Source organism: Pelophylax lessonae (assembly GCF_965119305.1).
Source record: "Pelophylax lessonae genome assembly, chromosome: 9".
NCBI lineage: Eukaryota > Metazoa > Chordata > Amphibia > Anura > Ranidae > Pelophylax > Pelophylax lessonae.
Genome location: NC_138776.1, coordinates 25,568,358 through 25,594,161, shown reverse-complemented (window position 1 = coordinate 25,594,161; position 25,804 = coordinate 25,568,358). Strand labels below are relative to the sequence as shown.

At 41.9% G+C, this 25,804-nt stretch overlaps 2 protein-coding genes across 2 annotated transcripts in view; one reads left to right on the top strand and one right to left on the bottom strand.

The window, feature by feature from the left end:
- The window catches only part of LOC309564175 (oxidized low-density lipoprotein receptor 1-like), a gene marked incomplete at its 3' end in the record, with an annotated part of 229,649 nt that overhangs the window by 115,920 nt on the left and 87,925 nt on the right, over window positions 1-25,804 (top strand). The window lies entirely within an intron of this gene.
- LOC309563274 (C-type lectin domain family 2 member D-related protein-like) overlaps window positions 1-25,804 on the bottom strand; it is a gene marked incomplete at both ends in the record, with an annotated part of 90,861 nt that overhangs the window by 57,852 nt on the left and 7,205 nt on the right. The window contains one exon of the mRNA XM_082267679.1: window positions 10,641-10,700. Coding sequence (XP_082123805.1) covers window positions 10,641-10,700 — 60 coding nt within the window. The remainder of the gene's footprint in view (window positions 1-10,640; window positions 10,701-25,804) is intronic.

Sequence of the window (25,804 nt, the reverse complement as noted above, 5' to 3'; positions counted from 1 at the left end):
CAAACCCTAGTAGTGATCTCCTCAACACCAAACCCCAGTAGTGATCTCCTCAACACCAAACCCCAGTAGTGATCTCCTCAACACCAAACCCCAGTAGTGATCTCCTCAACACCAAACCCCAGTAGTGATCTCCTCAACACCAAACCCCAGTAGTGATCTCCTCAACACCAAACCCCAGTAGTGATCTCCTCAACACCAAACCCCAGTAGTGATCTCCTCAACACCAAACCCTAGTAGTTCTGCAGGGTGCACTCATGTAACTTAGCTCCACAGCCTCCTCCATCCTGCAGTATTTGCACATACGTCAAAACTGTAAACATGACTCGGATTTTTTTGTTGAATCAAAAAAACTTCAAAAGAGACTACTGTTACGTGGTTAAGATCTTAAGGAAAGCCTTCAATAAAGGCAAAAGCCTGTTCAAGGACTGACTTATTATATAATAAGAAGATCATTAACAACACATCAACAGTTAGACTCATCACCCAATACTCAAATAATACCACACAATTACGTTCTATCTTGGATAAACATTGGCACCTTTTAAGTGAAGATCATACTCTCTCTAAATATGTAAAGACCTTCCCTGAACTTGTGTTCAGAAGGGCCACTTCTATTCGAGATCATTTGATAGCGAACCATTATGGGGGATCATACCCCTAAACACATAGGCTCACCAGGAACATATCAATGTGGGCATTGTCCTCGATGCCCTTGGATTAAAGAAGGCCCTATCATCACTTTACCTAATGGTCAGACACACAAATTCTGTGGTCACGCCAACTGCTCCACACGAGGTGTGATTTTATTTGATGCAATGTCGCTGCTCTGCTTTCTATATAGGAAAGACCATCAGACAGCTAGGTCAAAGAATAGGGATGATCAAACTTTTGAAAAGTTCGGTTCGACCAGAACACCCAAATTTCCCAAAAGTTCGGTTCGGATTTCAGAACCCCATTGAAATCAATGAGATTTTTTGATTTTTACTTTGGATTTAGTATCTGGGGGGTCTAAAAGGTGTGCATGTGAAGTTTCAGCTCTGTAGCATGTCCAGAACCATAAAAAAAGATTGTTTGTATTAGAAAACTTTCAGACAGGGGGTTGGCTTCGCTGCTGTAACACCTTGCCGGTTTAATAGAAGGCATTTTTTTTGGGTTCTTTGCAGTCAGGAAAAACATCTGAACTTGTGTATCGTGGTATATATACACACATACATATATTTATATACACACCTAGACATATATAGGTGTGATAGTAGCAGAAATATATTACTGTAAATGATTTCATTAGCGCAAGCATATATTTCTGCTACTATCACACCTATATATGTCTAGGTGTGTATATAAATATATGGATGTGTGTATATACACCACTATACACAAGTTCAGATGTTTTGCCTGCCTCCAAAACCCCCCAAAAAATGCCAGCAAAAACACACCTGGGCATTTTTTTTTTGACGCTAGCGTTTTTTTGGCATTTTTTGGGGTTCTTTTGAGGCAGGCAAAACATCTGAACATGTGTATAGGGGGTATATATACACATATATGTCTGAATATATACCCCTAGACATATATAGGTGTGATAGTAGCAGAAATATATTACTGTAAATGATTTCATTAGCGCAAGCATTTATTTCTGCTACTATCACACCTATATATGTCTAGGGGTATATATTCAGACATATATGTCTATATATACCCCCTATACACATGTTCAGATGTCATGTCGGGGCGGCTAAAATAGAACACGAGAGACATATAGCGGAGGAGAGTAAAAAGAACCCCAAGAAGTTCTTTAAGTATATAAACAGTAAGAAAGCGAGGCCAGAACACATTGGCCCCATAAAAGATGATAAAGGAAAAATGGCCACTGAGGACAGAGAAAAGGCGGAAGTGTTAAATAATTTCTTTTCTTCAGTCTTCACAGAGGAATCGGGGGGCTACACGAACCCAGCTTGTAAGGCCGAACTAAATAATACACCTCAGGAAGTGTCGCCATGGCTAACAGAGGATAGACTTAGAGCTAAACTAGAGAAACTTAACATAAATAAATCCCCGGGACCGGATGGCTTGCACCCAAGGGTTCTTAATGAGCTCAGCCAGGTGATTGCCAGACCATTATTCTTGATCTTTAAGGATAGTTTACAGACAGGTATGGTTGGTGCCAGCTGATTGGAAAAAAGCCGACGTGGTACCAATATTTAAAAAGGGGCCGAGATATATCCCGGGTAACTATAGGCCGGTCAGCCTAACATCAGTAGTCTGCAAAATTTTGGAGGGGATGATAAGGGACCACATACAAGACTTTAGTAATGAAAACGGTATTATAAGTAGTAATCAGCATGGATTCATGAAAAATCGTTCATGCCAAACCAATCTATTAACCTTCTACGATGAAGTGAGCTGCCACCTAGATAAAGGTAAGCCTGTGGATGTGGTGTATCTGGACTTTGCAAAGGCCTTTGACACCGTTCCCCACAAACGCTTACTGTACAAACTAAGGAAGGTAGGTATGGATCATAAGGTGAGTACCTGGATAGAGAACTGGCTCCAGGGGAGAGTCCAGAGGGTGGTGATTAATGGGGAGTACTCTGATTGGGCGGGTGTGGAAAGTGGGGTCCCCCAGGGTTCTGTCCTGGGACCAATCCTGTTTAATTTATTCATAAATGATCTAGAGGAGGGGATATCTAGTACAATCTCAGTATTTGCAGATGATACTAAATTAGGCATGCCAATATCTTCTATGCAGGATGTGGAAATCTTGCAAGCAGACCTGAACAAAATAACGGGGTGGGCAACTACATGGCAGATGAGGTTTAATGTTGAAAAATGTAAAGTAATGCACCTGGGTGCCAGAAACCAGAAAGCAAGCTACTCACTAGGGGGGGAACCTCTGGGTGAGTCTAGGATGGAAAGGGACCTGGGGGTACTGGTAGACAACAGGCTTGGAAGTGGCATGCAATGCCAAGCCGCTGCAAGCAAAGCCAACAGAATACTGGGTTGTATAAAAAAGGGGATTCACTCCAGAAATAAAGAGATTATTCTTCCACTCTACAAAACTCTGGTCCGGCCACATCTGGAGTATGCTGTCCAGTTCTGGGCACCGGTCCTCAGGAAGGATGTGCTGGAACTGGAGAAAGTCCAGAGAAGGGCAACAAAAATAATTAGGGGAATGGAGGACATCAGCTATGAGGAAAGACTACAAGCACTGAACTTATTCTCTCTGGAGAAGAGACGATTGAGGGGGGATATGATATCAATGTACAAATACTGTACTGGCGACCCTAGCATAAGGAACAAACTATTCAGAGTAAGGGAATACAATAAGACACGTGGCCACTCACTAAAACTTGAGGAAAGGTGGTTTAACCTTAAAGTGCGTAAGGGGTTCTTCACTGTAAGAGCGGTAAGGATGTGGAATTCTCTTCCGCAAGCAGTCGTATCAGCGGGGAGCCTTGATAGTTTCAAAAAACTATTGGATGGACACCTTAAAGACCACAACATACAGGGGTATACAATGTACGGTTAAAAGCAAACACACACACACATCATAGGTTGAACTGGATGGACTTGTGTCTTTTTTCAGCCTCACTAACTATGTAACTATGTAACTATGTCTGACATCAAACATGTCCTCAAAAAAGCACTGGCAGTGGCAGCCCCTGCAGCATGAAAAATGCCTGGCTGGTGAGAAGCCATATGGGTGTGCCGAAGCAATTGAGAGAAATGATCATTTCTCTATAGCGGTCACCCTGCTATGGAAGGGTTTTGTCACCCTGCCATAGCAGTCACTGCCAGTTAACCCTACACTACACTACGGTCCCCTTACACTTAGCACTTTCCCTACAGAAACTAAATTTTTGAAGCTAACTTAAGTGTAAAGGAGCACTAACTACACTAGATATCCCTTTCCTCACACTAATAAATGCTAAATGACACTTTTAAAGTAAAATTAACAGAACTGCTTCCACTCTCTTCCATGTCCAGTATAACAATGCTAGGAATATGGCGGGGGCGATCTTATATACTGGGGGGCGTATTCACTAATGATTGGTCTAGGGACCCCCTAGTCACTCCAATCACATTTCTAGCATTCTCCTGCCCCCTCAATTGGCTTTTGCTAATGGTTCTGGTCCAATCACGGGCTTTTAAAGCCCATTTCCTGAAGCATTGCATTTTGGTCGGTTCTGGTTGCCGAATTCCGAACTTTTTGGGCAAAAAGTTCTAAATTCGGCCGAACCTCGAACACCAATTGTTGGGGCCGAACCAATGGTCGACCCGAACCGTTCGATCATCCCTATCAAAGAATAGCAGACCACGTCTATTATTCAGATGGTGGTAAAATTCTTACGCCTGTAACACGCCACATAGGCTTGCGTCACAAATTCGTCACAAATGCGACAATACCAACGTCTCCTTTAGGGTTCTGGAAATTGTTCCTCCAGACCCTAGGAGGGGGTGATTGGGATTGTCGTATTCTACAACAGGAGACAATCTGGATAGAGAGGCTTAATGCCCTCTCACCTCCAGGTCTCAATGAGGCACATACTTACAAATCATTCCTATAAATAGTGTTGCTTGATTGGATTTACTTCCTTTTCTTTTATTATCTTTTTATTTCCCTTATTTATTTTAAATCTAACTCCTCCCCTTATCCCCCCTCCCTTCTTCTTCCCCTCCCCTATTTTCCCTTCCTTCCCTATCCTTCCCCCCCCCCTTTTTCTCCCCACCTTTTCCTTCCCCTCTTGCTTGTCCCCCGTCCCCCTCTCCTTGTCTGCTTTTCCCATTCTCTTTTTTCAACTAACCTCCTTCCCCCTCCCTTCCCCCTTTACCACCTTTGTTTCCCTGTCCATTCTATTGCCCTTTTGATCCACCCCAATTCATTACTATACAAGAACCAGACTCCGTATTTTGGGAAGTCTGCGTTTTTTTTGGGACATATCTTGTCTCATATATTCAATAATATACTATGTTTTGTTTGTTTATTATGCATACTGACTTATTGATTACTGCATATTTATGTATGTTTTACTGCATATTTATGTATGTTTTGATTTTATAATAAACAATCTTTGTATTTTGTTTTATGTAGGAATATATGTATTTCTGTAAATGTTGCGGTCACAAGGGGGAGCTCTTGGTTTCCACTCCATGCCCCTTCTGCCACGGCCCCTTCCTTGTCTTTGGACGGACCTGACTTCTCCTAGTTCCCCTCATTCCATTCTTTTCAGGGGGGATCGTTTTGGGTGTTTTCCCAGTGGCGGGCATGTGGCGTCCGTCTTGGTCTGCCCTCCCTTCTGGGTCGTGCGTCTGGCCACCCCCTTCCTCTCCTCTTGTGGGGGGTAACACGGCCGTCACCGGCCCTCTGCCTGCCCACCATTGACGAGTATCCGGGTCCGGCCACACTATACGCCTGCGCGTCTATCCCGTGCGCATGCCCAATGCGTCGGTGTTTCTTCGTGCACTCGGCACGTCGGCCCCAGACATGTCTCCTGACGCGGCCCCTACTCGGAGCCTACGCAGGTTTGTTTGGGGCGGAGTATCCCTCTATATCAGGCGCCCCATTTCCTCTCCAACCCCACTTGGCATCAGGACATGCTGCTGTTTGGATCTCCAGGTACTTCTATTCTCATTTTGCTGACACTATCATATTTGCCGTGTATTACTTTCACACAAGCTAGCAATCCTATGATACTTACCATCATCCTTTATTCACATTGCTGTTCTATATCCATTCCCCTTCTAACGCCCTCTCATACTTCTATCCCTCTATACATTTTTTACTTCTTGCTCACTTATTTTTATTTCACTATTGTGACGACATGTGGGTTAGCTTGTACCCTACAGATATGACATGTCACCTCTACATGCATATGCTATATATATTTTGTTTTTTCCTGCTCTTTCCACGCCATATTTTTTATTTTTGTTTTCTTACACAAAAAAATATATTATTTTATATATATTTATTATTTTATCACACCCATTGATTTTTATGGTTCTTTAAATATATTCTTATATATTTTCCATTCATACACTGGCATTATTTAACAGCATATACACATATATTCATTATATATACTTTTCTTCACGCCCCTCTTTCATTTCCTTCCCCTCACTTATTCACCTAATGATTATTTCTCACAATCACATACCTATTCTAGGATCACCTGACTATACTTGGATCCGCTTCTTCTACTGTCCATCAGCTTAGAGTACACCAACCGCCACCCATTTTGCCTCATCTTTTGGACGGACTGGATTTTTTGTGGGTAAGATATGTAATATGTAATCATTGTATCTTTTCTACACTAAAAATATATATTGACAATTGACATTATTACCACATTTTATTTATATATGTGGAAAATTGATTTATTTCTATATATAGAAGTCTTTATTTACTCCATACATCAAATTACAGTTCCATTACATGTTTCACCCCTTTAGACCAAATCCCACGGGATTATTTTGTTCCCATCAACCACCTGGCCTTTTATGGTTTGGATTGTTCCCGTGCTCGCCCTGGGGGAATATCCCTACCTTATGATCCCTGGTCCGTCTCATTTGATTTAGGAGTGGTCAAGTTGCAGGTTGGTTTTTTGGTTTTGGTTTTTTAGCCTACGCTCTCCCTCGGGACCTCCACATCTTAATGAGTAACTATGTATCTCAAAATATTTACTCCGTTTTCTTTATCTCTTAGTAGCATTTGTGATGTTCTTATATCTCTTTAAATGCCCCTGAGGAAGCGGTGTTCCACGAAACATGTCATGCTAGTTCATGGGCATCAACGTCTACTACATCAAAACCTACCAGTTGCAATATTTCTGGTCAGCAAAGGTTCCGTGGGGGTTTGAGCAACCATCCCTTTATGTAGGAAAAATTCTGTTGCCTATCTATTTTGCTACTCCTTGTTCTCTTTTTATGTGATATTTGTTAATATCATTACTCGTGTTCTTAGAACTATAGTAATTTTAATGTATGTTTATTTTCAATAAAAATATATTATTATTTTTTTGTATATATGCTTACCTAGATCTATTATTCTGATGACGGTACCCCCTATAAAAGTCCCCCCGCCCCCTCCTTTTTTCTCTTTTTACTTTACGTTCTATTCTGGGTTGTTATTGACCTCTTTCTTCTTACAGACTAATATATATTTGATTCTCATAAGGAGAATTCCTCAATCTTTGGGGACCAAAGAACTTCAAGTGGGGGGGGGGGGGAGATGTAGCCAAGCCGGGACTACTATATATATTCAAGTTTTCATTATTTAATAATGTAGCCAGAGTGCCCCTTTAATGTTTTCACAAGCGAGGGTTGGCTTTCTCTGGAAATTGACAAATTGGATTGTGAGAGAGGTAGTCTAGATCTGAAGGCAGACTGTTGTGTGGATTGCAGGAGGGACTATACTCCCAGGAAGCTGCGGGAGAGTGAAGGATCATGGGAGAGCTGATATACCTATCTGCTGCGCCGAGCATGCGCTCTCTTGCTTCCGGGACTCGTGGAGGACAGATCGGTCAGAGAGGTGTGAGAGAACACTGTCGGTGACGGGGGCCAGAGAGTGCGGCCTAAGGAGAGCGGAGCCTATCCTCAGCGGTGCGGATGCTGGTAATCATGCGGCAGTGATAGATCCAGTGGAGCTGAGTAGAAAACGGCTGAAGCTGAACTGACTGACCGGGACAGCCGAGTGCCGAACATCCCCAGTGATGCATCAGTGTGGGGAGACACATTGCCTGGGTGGCAGGATAATCACAAGTGGACACTATCGTGTGAGAGAGTGCCTGGTGAGATCCTAAATCGCAAGTATAAATCTACATCTATTATACACCCTCGCACATGCACTGTTACTCTGGGATTACAAATATCATGCTGAAGAGTGAAATGAGCTCCAATTGCCGGCGAAGATTTAGCAAGGCCTTGCTAGGACATAAACTTCAGCATAAGCTGTCTTAAAAGGGACCTGTTAGGATGCTGTTGCATACTCATTAAGCGGGAATTAGATATTGCTAGCCGTGATTCTAGAGGGGTCCGGCCAGAGTCAAAAGTCAATACATGCTGCACTAATTTTGACAGTTAGATCTGATAATATAGTCAGTTTACATTATCCTTTGATATAACACCCTGTCTGCTGAGTATTTACATTTACAGTGTTGGTTCCTTGAGCCCCATTGTGGTTGGTGGGGTTTAATTGTCACTGCTACACTTGTTATAATTTATTTTGTTATCAATAAGTTCTATTGATTACCCTTTTTCCAGTAAAACAATAAGATTCATATTCTCATTGTCTCAGTGTGTCTTTGAAGATTACAATTACAATGTTGGAACCTAAAGTGTCCAGTGGGTTGGAAAATTCTCAGGGTCAGTCGAGTGCAGAGGAACATCCGCTAACCAGCAGCCCTCAAGGGGGCAGTGCTACAGCTCTATAAATCCTGTATAATAATAATAATAATATTATTTTAACATTTCAATAAAGATTGTTGAAATAGAAAATACTCTTCCATGTGCACCATGCCCTTCCATATGAGTAATACAATGTAAATATCTGTTCAGGTTCAAACAAAAGCCAACCCAAGCTGTGAAAACATCCAGCAAAGGAACAGCAATCTATCTCACTACAGTACACAATCTTTGTACATACTGTAAAGTTTGGGGGTTCTAGCTCCACCGGATTGAGTGCACAACCGTTTAAAATAGAAACAAAAAGGCTTTATTTCAGCAAAACTCAAAACATGGCTTCCAGCAGCGCACAAATTAAACACAAAATACATTTCGCTTATCTTCAGCACAAAGGAACAAAGTAAGGAAAAGGCACATACAGTTTTTGTAGATGGGTCTTCGCCCCAAGGTTTGTAACAGTCCTTTACAGACCTCTCAGCAGCTTTTGGCAGACTCCAGCAGAATTACAGCTCTCCCAAACAGGTGCAACCACCAACTCCTCCTCTCCACCCACATATTGCTGCTTCCTGTTTCTTAAGGTCTGCTTCTCATGGGTCTTAACCCTGTGTGCGCTGGAATCCCTTTCAGTCAGGAGTGGGGGCCCTTTCCCACCCGAATATCACTACAGAGCCCCCCAAATATCTCTTTTTACAATACAGAGAGAACTGCGAGTCAGCCCTCCTGATTTTTACTATTCCCAGGAATTTCTCACCCGTTCTGGGTGACCCCCTGAACCAGAGGCGTAACTAGAACCTTCAGGGCCCCGATGCAAGAAACCATGAAGGGCCCCCCAGACCCCTGGCCGGGGCCCTTCCCTTCAAGCCCGGGGCTCTTCCCACTAATCCTGGGGCTCTTTAATCTCATTGCATGGCCTTTTATTATGGTCCAGCATCAGGATCCTTTCACAAGTTCTGCAATGGGCCCCCTTCCTGCAATCTTGGGGCCTCCCCACAGTGGTGAAATGCCAGGGCCCGGTCGCAAGTGTGACCTTTGAGATCCTAGAAGTTCACCCACTGGTTTGCTACCGGGCCCCCTGGAGCATGGGGCCCGGTAGCGATTGCAACCCCTGCAACCCCTGTAGTTACGCCCCTGCCCTGAACATTTACAAACTTCCCTTAACCACTTGCCGACCGCTCACTGGAGCTCTACTGCGGCAAAGTGGTTAGTTCCCGTCCAGCGACGTAGACCTACTTCGATGGACTCCTCCCCTTGTGGGTGGCGCCGGAGGCTCGCTCCCGCTGTATTCAGTCACAGCGGGAGTCAGGCCAGGGGAGGAGCGGCCGCTGCTCTTCCCCGATCGTCGGGGGAATCGGGTTTGGAGATCCGCCCGCTTGTGTAAACAGAGCGGGCGGATCTCCTAAGTGACAGACAGGGACAGATTACAGGATTCAGCATAGTTGAACATGCGATCTGTCCCTGTGTCACTCAGTCACCTCCCCCCCACACACGTCAGTAAGTACCAGGCATACATTAACCCCTCCCTCTCCAATAAAGTTAACCCCTTCCCCGCCAGTGTCATTTTTAAAGTAACAGTGCATATTTATAGCACTGATTACTGCAGTTATGTCATTGGTACCCCCAAAAGTGTCAAAAATGTCAGTCAAGGGTCCAATCTGTCCGCCGCAATGTCGCAGTCCCGCCAAAAAAAATCGCAGATCGCCGCCATTACTCGTTAAAAAAAAAAACACCAAAAATGACAGAAATCTTTCCCTTAGTTAGTAAACGCAATAACTTTTGCGCAAACCAATCAAAATACGCTTATTGTGATTTTTTTTTACCAAACATATGTAGCAGAAAGCAAATTGGCCAAAAATGTAAAAAAATTTTGATTTTTACATTTTTTTGGGGGGGAATTTCATATAGAAAAATGTGAAAAATATTGTTATTTTTTCAAAATTTACGCACTTTTTTGTTTATAGCGCAAAAAGTAAAAATCGCACAGGTGATTAAATACCACCAAATGAAAGCTCTGTTTGTGGGGGAAAAAAGGACGTAAATTTTGTTTGGGTACGGCGTCGCACGACCGCGCAATTGTCAGTTAAATTCGCACAGTGCCGAATCGCAAAAAGTGGCCTGGACGTAAGACAGCAAAATCCTCCGGTGGTAAAGTGGTTAAAGGGACCATAACCCAAATACAGGAGATATATAGCGACTGTCCAGGACCCAACCTTGGCGTCCTGTACAATACATACTCCTTTTTATACCTTGTTCAGGATTATTTGTAGGATTGTCTGGGTCTCTGTTTCTGGGCGGTGTTGAACATTCTGTACAGAGATAAAAAACATAACTCTTCTTACATCTACTCTTAGGACAATATATCAATGCACAGTATAGGAGCAGCAGCAAATAAAGTACAGGACTACACTGCATGGCCTTATTTTTGTAGACACCCCTCTAAATGTTTTGGTTCAGGTGTGTTTAGTGAAGGGGTTGTGCAACGCTGTACCCAAATAATGTTCTTTTTTCCCCCCACAAATAGAGCTTTCTTTTGGAGGTATTTGATCACCTCTCTGGTTTTTATTTTTTGTGGTATAAACTAAAAAATTACCAACAAATTTGAAAAAAAAAAACAATATTTTTTACTTTCTGCTATAAAACATATCCAAAAATTTTTTTTAAAAAAATCTAATTTCTTTATCAGTTTAGGCCAATCTGTATTCTGCTACATATTTTTGGTAAAAAAAAAAAATCCCAATAGGCGTATATTGATTGGTTTGCGCAAAAGTTATAGCCATGACAATTACGGGATATTTTCATTAATTTTTATTTTTATTTTTTACTTGTAATGGCGGCAATCAGCGACTGTTAGCAGGATTGCGATATTGCAGTGGACAAATCAGACACCTAACTGACATGTTTTAGGGACCAGTGACACCAATATAGTGATCAGGGCTAAAATATATGCACTGTCACTGTACTAATGACACTGGCTGGGAAGGGAGTTTACATCAGGGGTGAGCAAAGGCTTAAATGTATGGCAAGTACTTTGAGGTGCTTTGACTAAGGGAAGGCAAAGATCCGTGTTCCTGCTTTGCACAGATACAGGATCAATACCTTCCCTTCTGACGGAACGGTGGTCTGCCTTGTTTACATAGACAGATCGCCATTCTGCCTGTGTTCTGTGTAATTGGAAGGTGCTGGTGGACATTGAGAAAAAAAAAAGATCGCCAGCTGCTGTCAGATAGACATCAGTCCCTGAAGACGAAGAGCAACTGTGCTCACCAGTGCCACCTATCAGTGCCCACCAGTGCCACTTGTGTCCACTAGTGCCACCTATCAGTGCCAATAAGTGCCCCATCATCAGTGCTGCCTATCAGTGTCACCTGCCAGTGCCTATCAGTGCCACTCATCAGTGCCACCTATCAGTGCCACCTATTAGTGCCCATCAGTGCCCACGAGTGCCACCTATCAGTGCCACCTATCAGTGCCCACCAGTGCCGCCTGTCAGTGCCCATCGGTGCTACCCATCAGTGCCACCCATCAGTGCCCATCAGTGCCACTTATCAGCGCCTATCGGTGCCCATCAGTGCCTCCTCATCAGCGCACATAAATGAAGGAGAAAAATTACCTGTTAGCAAAATTGGGTACAGTGTTGCATGGCCGCGCAATTGTCATTCAAAGTGCGACAGAGCTCAAAGCTGCGAATTGGCCTAGGCAGGAAGGGGGGTTTAGGTGCCCGGTAGGCAAGTGGTTAACGACAGCTCACCATGTATTTACGTCGCTACTTTGACATTAAATACCAGAGTTATGGCAGCAGATAGCTGCCATAACCCCACAATTTTCAAACACGGCGAACGGTCTGCTTTACCATAAAAATGGTCCCAGTGGTGGATTCGCCATGGGATCACTTTTATGGGCGGGGGGAGAGTTGTCTTCCCACTGCTTCCTAGTCATTTTACTTGCTTATCAGAGCCGTCGGTAGTGGGGAAAAAAGATCAGATCCTCTTGATTCATGGGAAGATAGTTAAGTGAGGGCAAGATGGCCCCTACTGAACTCTATGCCCTTGGAGGACCGAAGAGACGTCAAACATCACTTCCACACAATGGCCTTAGAGGGCCACATTTTTTTTTTTTCAATAATAAAAAAGACTTTTATTTTTTAAATTGCTTTTAAGTGTAGATGTGAGATGTGAGGTCTTTTTGACCCCAAATCTCATATTAAAGAGGTCCTGTCCTGCTTATTTCTATTACATAGTTACATAGTTAGTGAGGTTGAAAAGAGACATCAGTCCATCCAGTTCAACCTATGATGTGTGTGTGTGTGTTTGCTTTTAACCGTACATTGTATACCCCTGTATGTTGTACATTGTATACCCCTGTATGTTGTACATTGTATACCCCTGTATGTTGTACATTGTATACCCCTGTATGTTGTACATTGTATACCCCTGTATGTTGTGGTCTTTAAGGTGCCCATCTAATAGTTTACATTCCTTGTAATAGGATTAAAAGTGATTCAAAAAACTTTTTTTTTTCAAAGGGACAGTGCAAAAATAAATAGTAAAATAAATAAGAAAAAAAAATATTAATGCGCCCCATCCCTCAGAGCTCATGTGCAGAAGTGAACGCATACGCAAGTCGCTCCCACATATGTAAACTGTTTTCAAACCACACATGTGATGTATTGCTGCAATCGTTAGAGCGAGAGCAATAAACTCTAAATTGGTAACCTGTAAACATTTTTAAAGCGTCGCCTATGGAGATTTTTAGGTACCAAAGTTTTTCGCCATTCCACAAGGGTGCGCAATTTTGAAGTATGACATGTTAGGTATCAATTTACTCGGCGTAACATTATTTTTCACATTTTAGAAACAAGTTGGGCTAATTTTACTGGTTTCTTATTTTTTAATTAAAAAGAGTGTATTTTTCCCCAAAAAATTGCTTTGTAAGACCACTGCGCAAATACGGTGTGATATAGAGAATTGCAATGATCTCCATTTTATTCTCTAGGGTCTCTGCTAAATAAAAAATATATAAAGTTTGGGGGTTCTAAGTAATTTTATAGCAAAAAAATACTATTTTTTTTTAAACAACAAGTGTGAGAAATAGGCCTGCTCCTTAAGTGGTTAATTAATGCAGGTATAAATACCGACCTCTATCTTCATGTTATTGTCCCAGAATCCTATGCACACCATTGCACAGTGCTTCAAGTTGTATCTCACACCAACCCTAAGGCACCCCTTCTGTTTCTCATTACCTCATACATTTTCTCATACGTTTCCTCATACCATGGATGCAAATCTGTAACAAGCCTTGGCACAGGAACTTATTTCAAAAATCAGACAAGCTTGTTCTACCGGGACTGTTGATGGAAAAAAACGCTACCGAATACTATATTCCAAGCAGATAACAGCGCTTGCTTCTATACACAGTGCACCGTCAGCCTAAGCCATACATAGAAAACTGTCATATCAAATAACATTATTTGTGCAACACCATACACTTCTATAGTGCATAAAGAATCCAAAAAAAAAAAAAAGTAAGTCCAACTGAATCATAGGAAGATAAAAAGAACCCCACAAAGTAGAGAACCCCCCTCCATGTCCTTTCAAAACAATGTGTTCCTCTTATCGTGCTGGGTCAGTGTATCCCAACCATGGATGGATATATGGATGCAGGGAGCCAGGTGCATTTAAAGCGGAGTTCCGGCCACAAAATCGACATAACCGATTTTGTGGCCATCCGCTTGCTTTTCCCCACCTGAAACAGAATTGGATAGTTAGGATATTTTTTTTTTACTTACCTTGTAATTGTAGAAAGAAATACTCACCTGTCTTCCACTTCCCCCCTTGGCGGCCGCGGCCCGCGCCGTCACTTCCAGTTTGCAATGATTACTGGGAGCTGAACATCCGGTGTGTCACTTCCGGTGTGACGCCGCATTCCTTGCTAAACAGCTTCTGGGCATGCCCAGAAGCTGTGGAGGAATGCGGCGCCGCGCCGGAAGTGACGAGAGGGGCAGGTGAAGGCGCATTCTGGGAGAAGAAGACGCGGAAGAGGACGCAGAGGAGGATCGCCTTGGCTTCAGCTGCCCACAACAGAGATGGCAACGCTGGAGAAGAAATTTTATAAGTGAGTATTTCTTCTTGCAGGTAAGTGCGAACCGGGACAGATCAGAGGCCATCCATTGTGGAATGTACTAGCCCTGACTGTCCCGGGGGTATGTTTATTGAAAAAATGTTTTTGTGGTCGGAACTCCGCTTTAATGAGTGTAAGAATTCCCACTGACCGGATGGTGTTGATCCTACTTACCTTATGGCAATAGGATCAAAACGGGCTTGTTTGGTCGCTATGACCCAGATGGCATATCCTGTGATGCTTCCTCCTCTGCCTCCAGGATTCCAAGCTCCAGGGATGGTATTGCAGAAAAGATATTAAAAAACAGAGAGCAAACTCCACTTCGTGTAATAACGTAAGGTATAAAAAAAAAAAATAAAGATTACATCTGTCTCATGTGCTCAGGGTGAACCTGCTCTCATCTGTGAAAAGCTGCACAGGGTGCCAGTGGTGGACCTGCCAATTCTGGCGTTCAATGACAAATGCCAATTGAGCTCCACAGTGTCGGGCAGTGAGTACATCGCCCACTGGAGGATGTCGGGCCCTCAGGCCACCCTCATGAAGTTTGTTTCTGTTTGTTTGGTCAGAGACATTCACACCAGTGGCCTGCTGTAGATCATTTGGTAGGGTTCTGGCAGTGCTCACCCTGTTCCACCTTGCACAAAGGAGCAGATACCAGCCCTGCTGATGGGTTAAGGACCTTCTACAGCCCTGTCCAGCTATCCTAGAGTAACTGCCTGTCTCTTGGAATCTCCTCCATGTTCTTGAAACTGTGGTGGGAGACACAGCAAACCTTCTGGCATTGACACGTATTGATGTGCCATCCTGGAGGAGTTGGACTGCCTATGCAACCTCTATGGAGTCCAGATATTGCCCCATGCTACCAGTAGTGACACTGGCCCTAGCCACATGCAAAACTAGTGAAAAACAGTCAGAAAAGACGAGTAAGGAAAAAAATAGTCAGTGGCCTTCATCTGAAAACCATTCCTGTTTTGGAGGTTGTCTCATTGTTGCCCATCTAGTGCACCTGCTGGTAATTGCATTACCACAAAAGCAGCTGATACTGATTAACAACCTCCTCTGCTTCTTAACTGACCAGATCAATATCCCAGCAGTTTAACTGACTTGATGCTATACTCTGATTAAAAAGTGTTCCTTGCATTTTTGAGCAGTGTATAATTCCTACATTATACATATAGCACAATTCCCAGCTGTTTTGCTGGATATGGGTCCCCCTGGGTTACCACTAACAACAGCACATTTAAGCATGTTCTCCAAGTGTGAGCACTGAGACAATGACCAGTCCAGTATCTTTGGGTTTTTTATATTTATTGAGAACTTGGATAGGAGAAGGGATGAGTGGGATACTCCATTGGCTCAACATACACAGTTTTCTGGGGACAAACGGAAAATGCTTGTTGGCGCTGACTTGATGCCGGTCAACGCCGGTTAACACTGGCCTGCTGCCTGTTAACACTGGACTGAGTTCTGATCACCTCCTTGTGACTCAAAGTCCTTTTGAAGCTCCCTTTGGCACTCCTTGCTAAGGTAGCTACCTTATCACTGCTGCACTGCTGAACACTTGTACAATTCAGGCACCCTCTCTCACACACTTATCTTCAGGGCTTAGACACAGGCACCCCCTCTTCTAAGCCTTCTCTACTGGTTAGCTCGCTCCCAGATCCCTCTGACCTTCTGGAGTGGCCGACTGCCGAGGATGCTGACAGAAGGAGAGACAGCCGTCACCCTCCTCCTGGGACTCTGCTTCCGCCAAAAAAAAACTGCGTCATGTGCTCCCCTCAGACTTATACCCTATCCCAGGATGCCCTCTGAGATGGATACAAGCCCCGGTGTGCTATTGGCCAGGTTTCCTCCACTGTCCAATAAGAGCCCTCATTGGACATAGTGGGGAGACTCCCCAAGCTCAACAGACACACCTGGAAACACATGACAGCCTAGCTGAACAACCAGGCACAGACAGGGCCTCCCTTAAGGTTTTCCTAGCACCTACCTAGGAGGGTGCTACATCCATTTCATACATCGAACATTTCATACATCATACAGTATATTTCAGTACCTGGTTAGTTTAGCTTTTCACATTTTCACATCTCCAGCCAAACAGAGAAATCCACAATTGAAATATATTTTTCCTGATCTCTATTATCTGACAATGTTTTTTTTTTTTTTTTTTTATTCTGTCCAGATACTTCTACAATTTATACTCCTCTGCCAGATGGGTGAAACCACTTTTTGCTGTTTTGAGCCAACTTCCTGCCTGCAGCACATGTGCATTCAACAAAGCCTGATTGGCTTCGAATGTAAGCTTAGCAAATCTGGGAAGCATCCTTTGTTAAAAGAGAAGAATGGCCAAAGCTTTTTTTGATCATACTTCTTGTGTTGGTCACAGGAGAGAACTTGCGTTCCTGTGACGCAAAATCAGCTGACAGCGGGCTAAAGTTTTCTTTCAGTTGACGTGGCAGAGCCGCTCCAAGCTCTAGAAGGATCCTGAACATATTGTGAGGATCCACCCAGCTTCCTTAATGACAGCTGACTCCGCCTCTCAGTGCACCGCTAAGCCCGCCCCCCTTCCTGACTCAGAGCTTGTCATGGACTTGCAATAGTGTTTTGCAGCTTACCTGCTCCTTACTGCCTGCATTAGAGGCCAGACTCTACTTCTGGCTCCTTTTTATCATCTCTCCTTCCTGTTCGGCCACACCCCAGGCCATCACAGAAAGTCTATATTAACCAGTGCACTGCAGGTCTGCTTTGCTGTTCAACAGTGCTTGTTAGTTGTCTTCCTGTCTGCCGTGTGCTTGATCTATCTTTCTGTATACTGACTTTGGCTTGTCTCTGACTATTCCTGTTTGCCTGTTACCCTGACCTTTGGCCTGTCCTGTCAGCCAATACTCCCGACAGTCCTTTGGTTACCCTCGTCTGCCTGTTTCCCCGACCTCGGCTTACCCATCACCATTCCGTGTGTCCTGAGTGGCTGCTTCCCTTCTCTCCCTACGGTGTGTGACCCGGGGGACCCTAGGGGCTGCGACCTGGGCCCAGCTGCAGCCAAGTCCATCCTCACCACTAGAGGCTCTGGTGAACACCTGCTGGGTCTAAGACTCCACGCCCTGGGGATTCTTTGGCTCACGTTTCGGTCCATCCTCAGCAGTCAGCTATCGGGTTCACTACCTTGCGCTGCACCCCTGCCTCCAACAGGGTGCAGTTGTCACCTGGCTACAGGTAGAGTCCAGATTGGGGAGACTGCTCCAGGTGGGATGGGTGTCAGGTGCTGGTCGGATCCGTAGTCCAAAGCCGTATGAAACAAAAAGAGATGACCGCACTCCGATGCATATCAAATTGGAGTATGTTTATTCCACATCAAACAATAGGCAAAACTTGAAACATCACACTGAGTGCAGGACAAAAGAGGTAGACGCGTTTCACAACTTAGAGATGTCGCTTACTCATTACCATGTCCATTCTGAGTGTGCATCAACCACAGATAAACACATGTATGCAGATGAAACTGATCAGATTCATTAACTGGCTGTTCATTCAAGTAAACAGCTGCTGAGAATCTGTGGCTTTGATTGCACAAAACAGGATGGCCCCAAACAAAATCAAACACACAATATGGTGATAATATACAGCAAAACATTGATCTCAAAAGTGAAAGATAAAAGTAAAATACAATATATGACTTGTGCTGATCAGGACTGAATATACAATGATTCTGACCACATAAAAAATATTTAAAATATTGTCATATACTTCACATAGATGCATTAAAATCACCCGACAATAAAGTTCCTGTGTAAACCTTAAGTTCGTGACATGAGTGCTTCTTAGATTGTGCTGAGATGCATATGGGAATAGAAGTTGAAGTAAATAAGAATAATAAAAATTATAATCCATATGTGAATATGACCAAATAAATTTAACCAAATAAATGTATTTAAATAATTTAAATTGTGCACGAAATTACTAGTCGGTGCTCGATCAAAAAACATTGTAGCCGATATGTGCAGAACCCCAATGTGGTGACGGTGGGATAAACGGAGTGTGTATACAGTGAAGGAAAATATATGTGAAAATATATTTAATAAAAAATATATTTAAAGAGGTTGTAAACTTGTATAAATTTTTTTTTTTTTTTTACAACCTGCAAGAGAAAGGCATAATGAGCTAGTATGCATCGCATACTAGCTCATTATGCAATACTTACCTTAGAACGAGCCCTCGCCGTGCCGCTCACTCACCTGTATGACGAGCGACATGTTCAGTCGCCCGTCTTCCGGGATCGCGGCATCCGGCCATCTGATTGGCCGGAGCCGCGGTGACGTCACTCCCGCGCACGCGCGCAGGAGCCGACGGTCACGGCACGGGGCTCTGAAGGAACGGCACGATCAGCCGTTCCTTCAGAGCGCATGCGCCAGTGACGTCACTGGCTGCATTAAAGGTAAATATCTCCTAAACGGTACAAGTTTAGGAGATATTTACAGTACCTATAGGTAAGACTTATCATAGGCTTACCTATAGGTACAACTTCCCGAGGAGGGTTTACTTCCTCTTTAAAGAAAAACTCCGACCCAAAAATATAAAAACACTGTTGGAAATTGTATATAAAAAAGCAGTGAAAAAAAGTGTATGTGTATATAATATATAAATAATGTATATAAAAGTGTACTCATAATATACATATAGAAACATAAATTATATAAATACAAGGAATGTGTGTAGGAAATAATCAATAAAATGTGTCATGTTATTGCAATCTACAGCAATAAGGACCTTTTGTTGTAATATCTCCTATCGCTGTACAACATCATCTATAGAAATTCAATTACACACATGATCTTTCATCAACTCGTTCCATGAACAGTATTTAAAACCACAAATTTTGAAAAACTCACAGTGTAAAAAATACTGTTGCTGATTAGCAACACAGGAGTATAATTCTTGTGAGTATAAAGAGAGGGGGGGGGGGGAGGGAAGGGGGGAAGGAAATAGCGGGTTGAGTCAGATTGCATAGCAATTTGTTGGATCCGACTGATCCGTATTAGAATAGCTCAGTTGCTGCTAAAAAAAACCCTGATGTCTCAAATCGGCCCATATGTGGATGATGTGGGAAATCATCCAATCCAATCCGAATCTGCCACAAACATTAGGTTCTAAAGCCAGTTCCCATATATGGAACCATGTAATACAACAATATATAAAAGGACCCCATAAGTTGTGGCTGTCAGATTGTAAATCATGGATGAAAGAGCCATAATTATTTATTCGCTCAATTGCAAAAATTATTAAAAAGGCTAATTACTCCCACTCATCCCAATGGTGGGGAAGAAAACAAAGATTAGGAAAAATCTTATTTGGACGAACCCGCTGGAAGTTGAATCAGGACTATTTGGCCAATTGTATTTAAAGTAAATTTTAAGAATATTAGGGTATAAAGTATGAATACAACTATATGCCTATCATGTGAAAACTGCACAATCAGTTTAGTGTATAAAGGATTTGTTATATATATAGATATCCGGAAGAATGCATTTCAGGGATGGGCCTGGAAAAGCTATTGGGGGGGGGGGGGGGTGAGACCAATTATTCTATATGTGTAAATGTATGGATGATGCTTTATATCAAGACATATCCACATTATCAAACCTCATTCATATACTACATATACACATAATTTCAAATATTGATTTTTTATATAGTGATGTCAAATGTGGGTGTACGTTTTACACAAATATAGATTAAATAAAATAAAATAAAATGTCGCTTGATACAATTTAAGTGTAAAAATGTGTCACATCCCACTCGAAGTTCATGCCTTCAGGTATTCGTGTACGGAGCTTATATATCCAGAAAACCTCCCGTTTTCAGAGGATCTGGAAGAGGTCTCCCCCTCTCTTAGGTTTTAGAATCTTCTCTATCACTTGGACCATTACTAGGGAAGTGTCACCTCCATGTAGATCATTGAAGTGACGAGCCACATTGATCGATTTTAGGCATCGGATGTCACTTAAATGTTCCCTAAATCTCTCTTTTAGTTTCCTAGTGATTCTGCCTACGTATTGTGTTGAACAATTTTTGCAGGTGATCAAACATATAATATATTCAGTGTTGCAGTTGTAGAATTTATTGAGCTTGTTCAACACAATACGTAGTGCAGTTTTCACATGATAGGCATATAGTTGTATTTATACTTTATACCCTAATATTCTTAAAATTTACTTTAAATACAATTGGCCAAATAGTCCTGATTCAACTTCCAGCGGGTTCGTCCAAATAAGATTTTTCCTAATCTTTGTTTTCTTCCCCACCATTGAGTAATTAGCCTTTTTAATAATTTTTGCAATTGAGCGAATAAATAATTATGGCTCTTTCATCCATGATTTACAATCTGACAGCCACAACTTATGGGGTCCTTTTATATATTGTTGTATTACATGGTTCCATATATGGGAACTGGCTTTAGAACCTAATGTTTGTGGCAGATTTGGATTGGATTGGATGATTTCCCACATCATCCACATATGGGCCGATTTGAGACATCAGGGGTTTTTTTTGCAGCAACTTAGCTATTCTAATACGGATCAATCGGATCCAACAAATTGCTATGCAATCTGACTCAACCCGCAATTTCCTTCCCCCTTCCCTCCCCCCCCCCCCCCCCTCTCTTTATACTCACAAGAATTATACTCCTGTGTTGCTAATCAGCAACAGTATTTTTTACACTGTGAGTTTTTCAAAATTTGTGGTTTTAAACACTGTTCATGGAACGAGTTGATGAAAGATCATGTGTGTAATTGAATTTCTATAGATGATGTTGTACAGCGATAGGAGATATTACAACAAAAGGTCCTTATTGCTGTAGATTGCAATAACATGACACATTTTATTGATATGTTATTTCCTACACACATTCCTTGTATTTATATAATTTATGTTTCTATATGTATATTATGAGTACACTTTTATATACATTATTTATATATTATATACACATACACTTTTTTCACTGCTTTTTTATATACAATTTCCAACAGTGTTTTTATATTTTTGGCTCGGAGTTTTTCTTTAAATATATTTTTTATTAAATATATTTCCACATATATTTTCCTTCACTGTATACACACTCCGTTTATCCCACCGTCACCACATTGGGGTTCTGCACATATCGGCTACAATGTTTTTTGATCGAGCACCGACTAGTAATTTCGTGCACAATTTTAATTATTTAAATAAATTTATTTGGTTAAATTTATTTGGTCATATTCACATATGGATTATAATTTTTATTATTCTTATTTACTTCAACTTCTATTCCCATATGCATCTCAGCACAATCTAAGAAGCACTCATGTCACGAACTTAAGGTTTACACAGGAACTTTATTGTTGGGTGATTTTAATGCATCTATGTGAAGTATATGACAATATTTTAAATATTTTTTATGTGGTCAGAATCATTGTATATTCAGTCCTGATCAGCACAAGTCATATATTGTATTTTACTTTTATCTTTCACTTTTGAGATCAATGTTTTGCTGTATATTATCACCATATTGCGTGTTTGATTTTGTTTGGGGCCATCCTGTTTTGTGCAATCAAAGCCACAGATTCTCAGCAGCTGTTTACTTGAATGAACAGCCAGTTAATGAATCTGATCAGTTTCATCTGCATACATGTGTTTATTTGTGGTTGATGCACACTCAGAATGGACATGGTAATGAGTAAGCGACATCTCTAAGTCATGAAACGCGTCTACCTCTTTTGTCCTGCACTCACAGTGTGATGTTTCAAGTTTTGCCTATTGTTTGATGTGGAATAAACATACTCCAATTTGATTTGCATCCTAGTGCGGTCATCTCTTTTTGTTTCACCTGGCTACAGGTAACCTGACAGAGCTCAGCTTTATTGTGACTGCTCAGTTCTCAGCTTAGAGCCAACATGGGAAGGCTGCACATGATTGGATGATGGAAGTCAGCAGAGCTTTCCCTCATGTGCTAAGCTCTGGAGTGTGATGGATTAGGTAAAATGTCTGTTTTTCTATGTCTATTTTTGTACATGTAAATATGCTTTTTTTTTTCCTTACTCAAAATGGCCGCTAGCTGCTCCCCCTCCCATCGAGTGAAGCTTGTGTAACTAAGATGGCGCCTCCATCCAGGACTACACCCAAGATGATGACACGTAGATCCTGGAGGAAGTTTACCTTACATGGACATGACCAATCAGAAGCTACAAGCAATCAGATAACGCTATGCTTATGACGCACTTGCCCACGACACTAGCCGCTCACCTATATAACCCATTATTAAATGATAGCAACAGAACAAAAGTAATGATCAAATACAAAGAGAATGAAAGAAAAACCCACAAATACAAAACAAAAAACTAAAATAACAAAATAACAGTGATAACCCTGGCATTAAAAGCAGGCATTAAAAATGCCCCTCAAGTGGCTATGTAAATGATACAATGGACAGCACACAGTGCGATACCAATACATGAAGCATTAGCATTGCGTTGCTTTGTTTCAAAATTGAAGCCTCAAGTCGAGTCAGGAGGCGTTTGAAGCCTTTCAGCGCCTCCCATTCAAGTCTATGGTAATGCTTTGCAAACACTCTGGCAAGCGTTTGCGGGGTGTTAATATTAGTCTATGTCCTGTAATGTTTTTAATACGCCATAACGGTCATCAAACACTTTAAAACTGCGCATAGGGCATTTGGGGAGCATTTTAAACTCGTCATTAATGCTTGTAAAACACCAGTATAACACCCATATTAAAGCTCATTGACGCCAGTCTAACACCCATACTAAAGAATATTGATGCCAGTCTAACACCCATACTAAAGCTCTTTGTCGCCAGTCTAACGCCCATACTAAAGCATATTGACGCTAGTCTAAAACCCAAACTAAAGTTCATTGACGCCAGTCTAACACTAAAGCATATTGACACCAGTCTCACACCCATACTAAAGCTCCTTGATGCCAGTCTAACACCCATACTAAAGCTCATTGATGCCGGTCTAACACCCATACTAAAGCTCTTTGATGCCAGTCTAACACCCATACTAAAGCTTTTTGATGCCAGTTTAACACCCATACTAAAGCTCACTGATGCCAGTCTAACACCCACACTAAAGCATATTGACGCCAGTCTCACACCCATACTAAAGCTCCTTGATGCCGGTCTAACACCCAGCTTATAGCTTGGAGTGTCTACTTTGCAAAATGGGGTCATTTGGGGGGGGGGGGGGGGTTGTGCTATCTTGAAATCTCAGGGCCTCTGAAACTGTGACAGGTAGTGCAGAGGTAAGATACACAATTTACGCCAATAGAAAATCTGAAGGTGGGGATTGGATTTCAGGGTCCCGTACACAGCTAGGCTCCCCAAAGGTCTCACACATGTGGTATCCATGTACTCAGAAGTAGCAGAATGTATTTTGGGGTGTCATTTCCCATATACCCATGGCATGCGTGAGCAATATATCATTTAGTGACAACTTTGTGTAAAAAAAAAAAAACGAATTTGTAATTTTCCTGAAACTTAGGGCAAAATGTAAAATACTCCATGGACTCAATATGCCTCTCAGCAAATAGCTTTGGGTGTCTACTTTCCAAAAAGGGGTCATTTGGGGGGTGTTTGAACAGTCCTGCCATTTTATGCTCAATCTTAGCCACACATCACCCACTCTTCTAACCACTTGAAGACCAAGCCTTTTCTGTGACTTTTTGTTTACATGAAAAAAAAAAATTTTTTCACAAGAAAATTACTTTGAACCCCAAACATTATATATTTTTTTAAAGCAGAGGCCCTACAGAACAAAATGGTGGGTGTTGCAATTTTTTTTGTCACACGGTATTTGCGCAGAATGTTTGTGTAAAAAAAAAACACTTTTTTATATTTAATGCAGAAATACACTATATAATTCCTAATTGTTTGGTAAAATTTAAAATATGATCTTATGCTGAGTTCATAGACACCAAACATGACATGCTTTAAAAATTGCGCACCCCGTGCAGCGGCAAAAAACTACCTACGGTTTTAAAAGCCTTCAAAAGTCTTTACCGGTTACCACTTTGGACTTACAGAGGAGGTCTACTGCAAGAATTACTGCACTTGACCTGGCATTCGTGGTGATACCTCGCATGCATGGTGCAATTGCGGTTTACATATGACACTAGACCAACGCTTGTGTGCGCATTTGAGTGAAGCACGGGGGGACAGGGGGGCTTGATTTTTTTTTTTTTTTGCTTTTTTATGTTATTTTGACACCTTTTATTTCTTTTTTTTTATAATTTTTATTGTTATCACAGTGAATTTAAATGTCCCCTATGATAGCAATCTGTAGTGACAGGTACTCTTTTTTAAAAAAATTGGGGTCTTTTAGACTCTAGATCTCTCCTCTGACCTTAACGCATCCGACCACACCAAAATTGGTGTGATAAAATGCTTTCCCAATTTCCCAATGGCGCTGTTTATTTCTGGCTAAACAGAAGTCATGAAATAAAAAAGGGTAGGAATTCCGCGCTTATGGATGTAAATAAGGCTGCAGCCCACCTCAAAATATAGTCCAAAGGGCTATATCAAATAGTAAAAGAGTAAAACGAGGTAAAATGGCGCTGCCTATAAAAAGGTAAAAATACACGTATGGAAGGGATAAAAATAATAAATTATTAATGGGCAATTAGATGTAAAACACTGTGAATAGATCTATATAAGAAAATAAATAATTAGATAAATTGTGATCCAAAATACACGTAAATATATAAATTAGAAATAAAAAGTAAGCACATAAATAGTGAGCATAAAGTGATATGTGCAAATAAAGTGACAATGGCAAAGTGCTAGTGTGGTGATATTCAATGCAGTCACCAAAGGTATTAAATAATAAGTCCAAACTCAGTCCATAAAGTGCTTGAAAAATTCTGTGATTCAAAAAAACCGTGGTGGTTCAATATTATTCAGGGGGTGATCCGGTGATAGGTGTAGGGTGGGAACAATCATGCACCCCTCCAGTGTATCCCGCACTCACCAGAGATATATACCCCTGCAGGGGTAGTAAGCCTTAGGGTAATAGCCTTTTCCTAGGAATCCCAATAGTAGGCTCTTGAAGAAGTCATGAAATGCTCGTAGCTTCCAGTATCTTAGGCCATAGAGATGATTGGAGCCATTCTCATCTCCAATCAGCTCTATGGTTAGATAACTGAACCCCCGACTGCACTCTCTGGTTAACTGGTGGGACAGGAGAGCCCCAAAAAAAAACAGCTGAAGGCGACGGAAGACGGCAGGAGGGGGGGGGGAGTCCCCT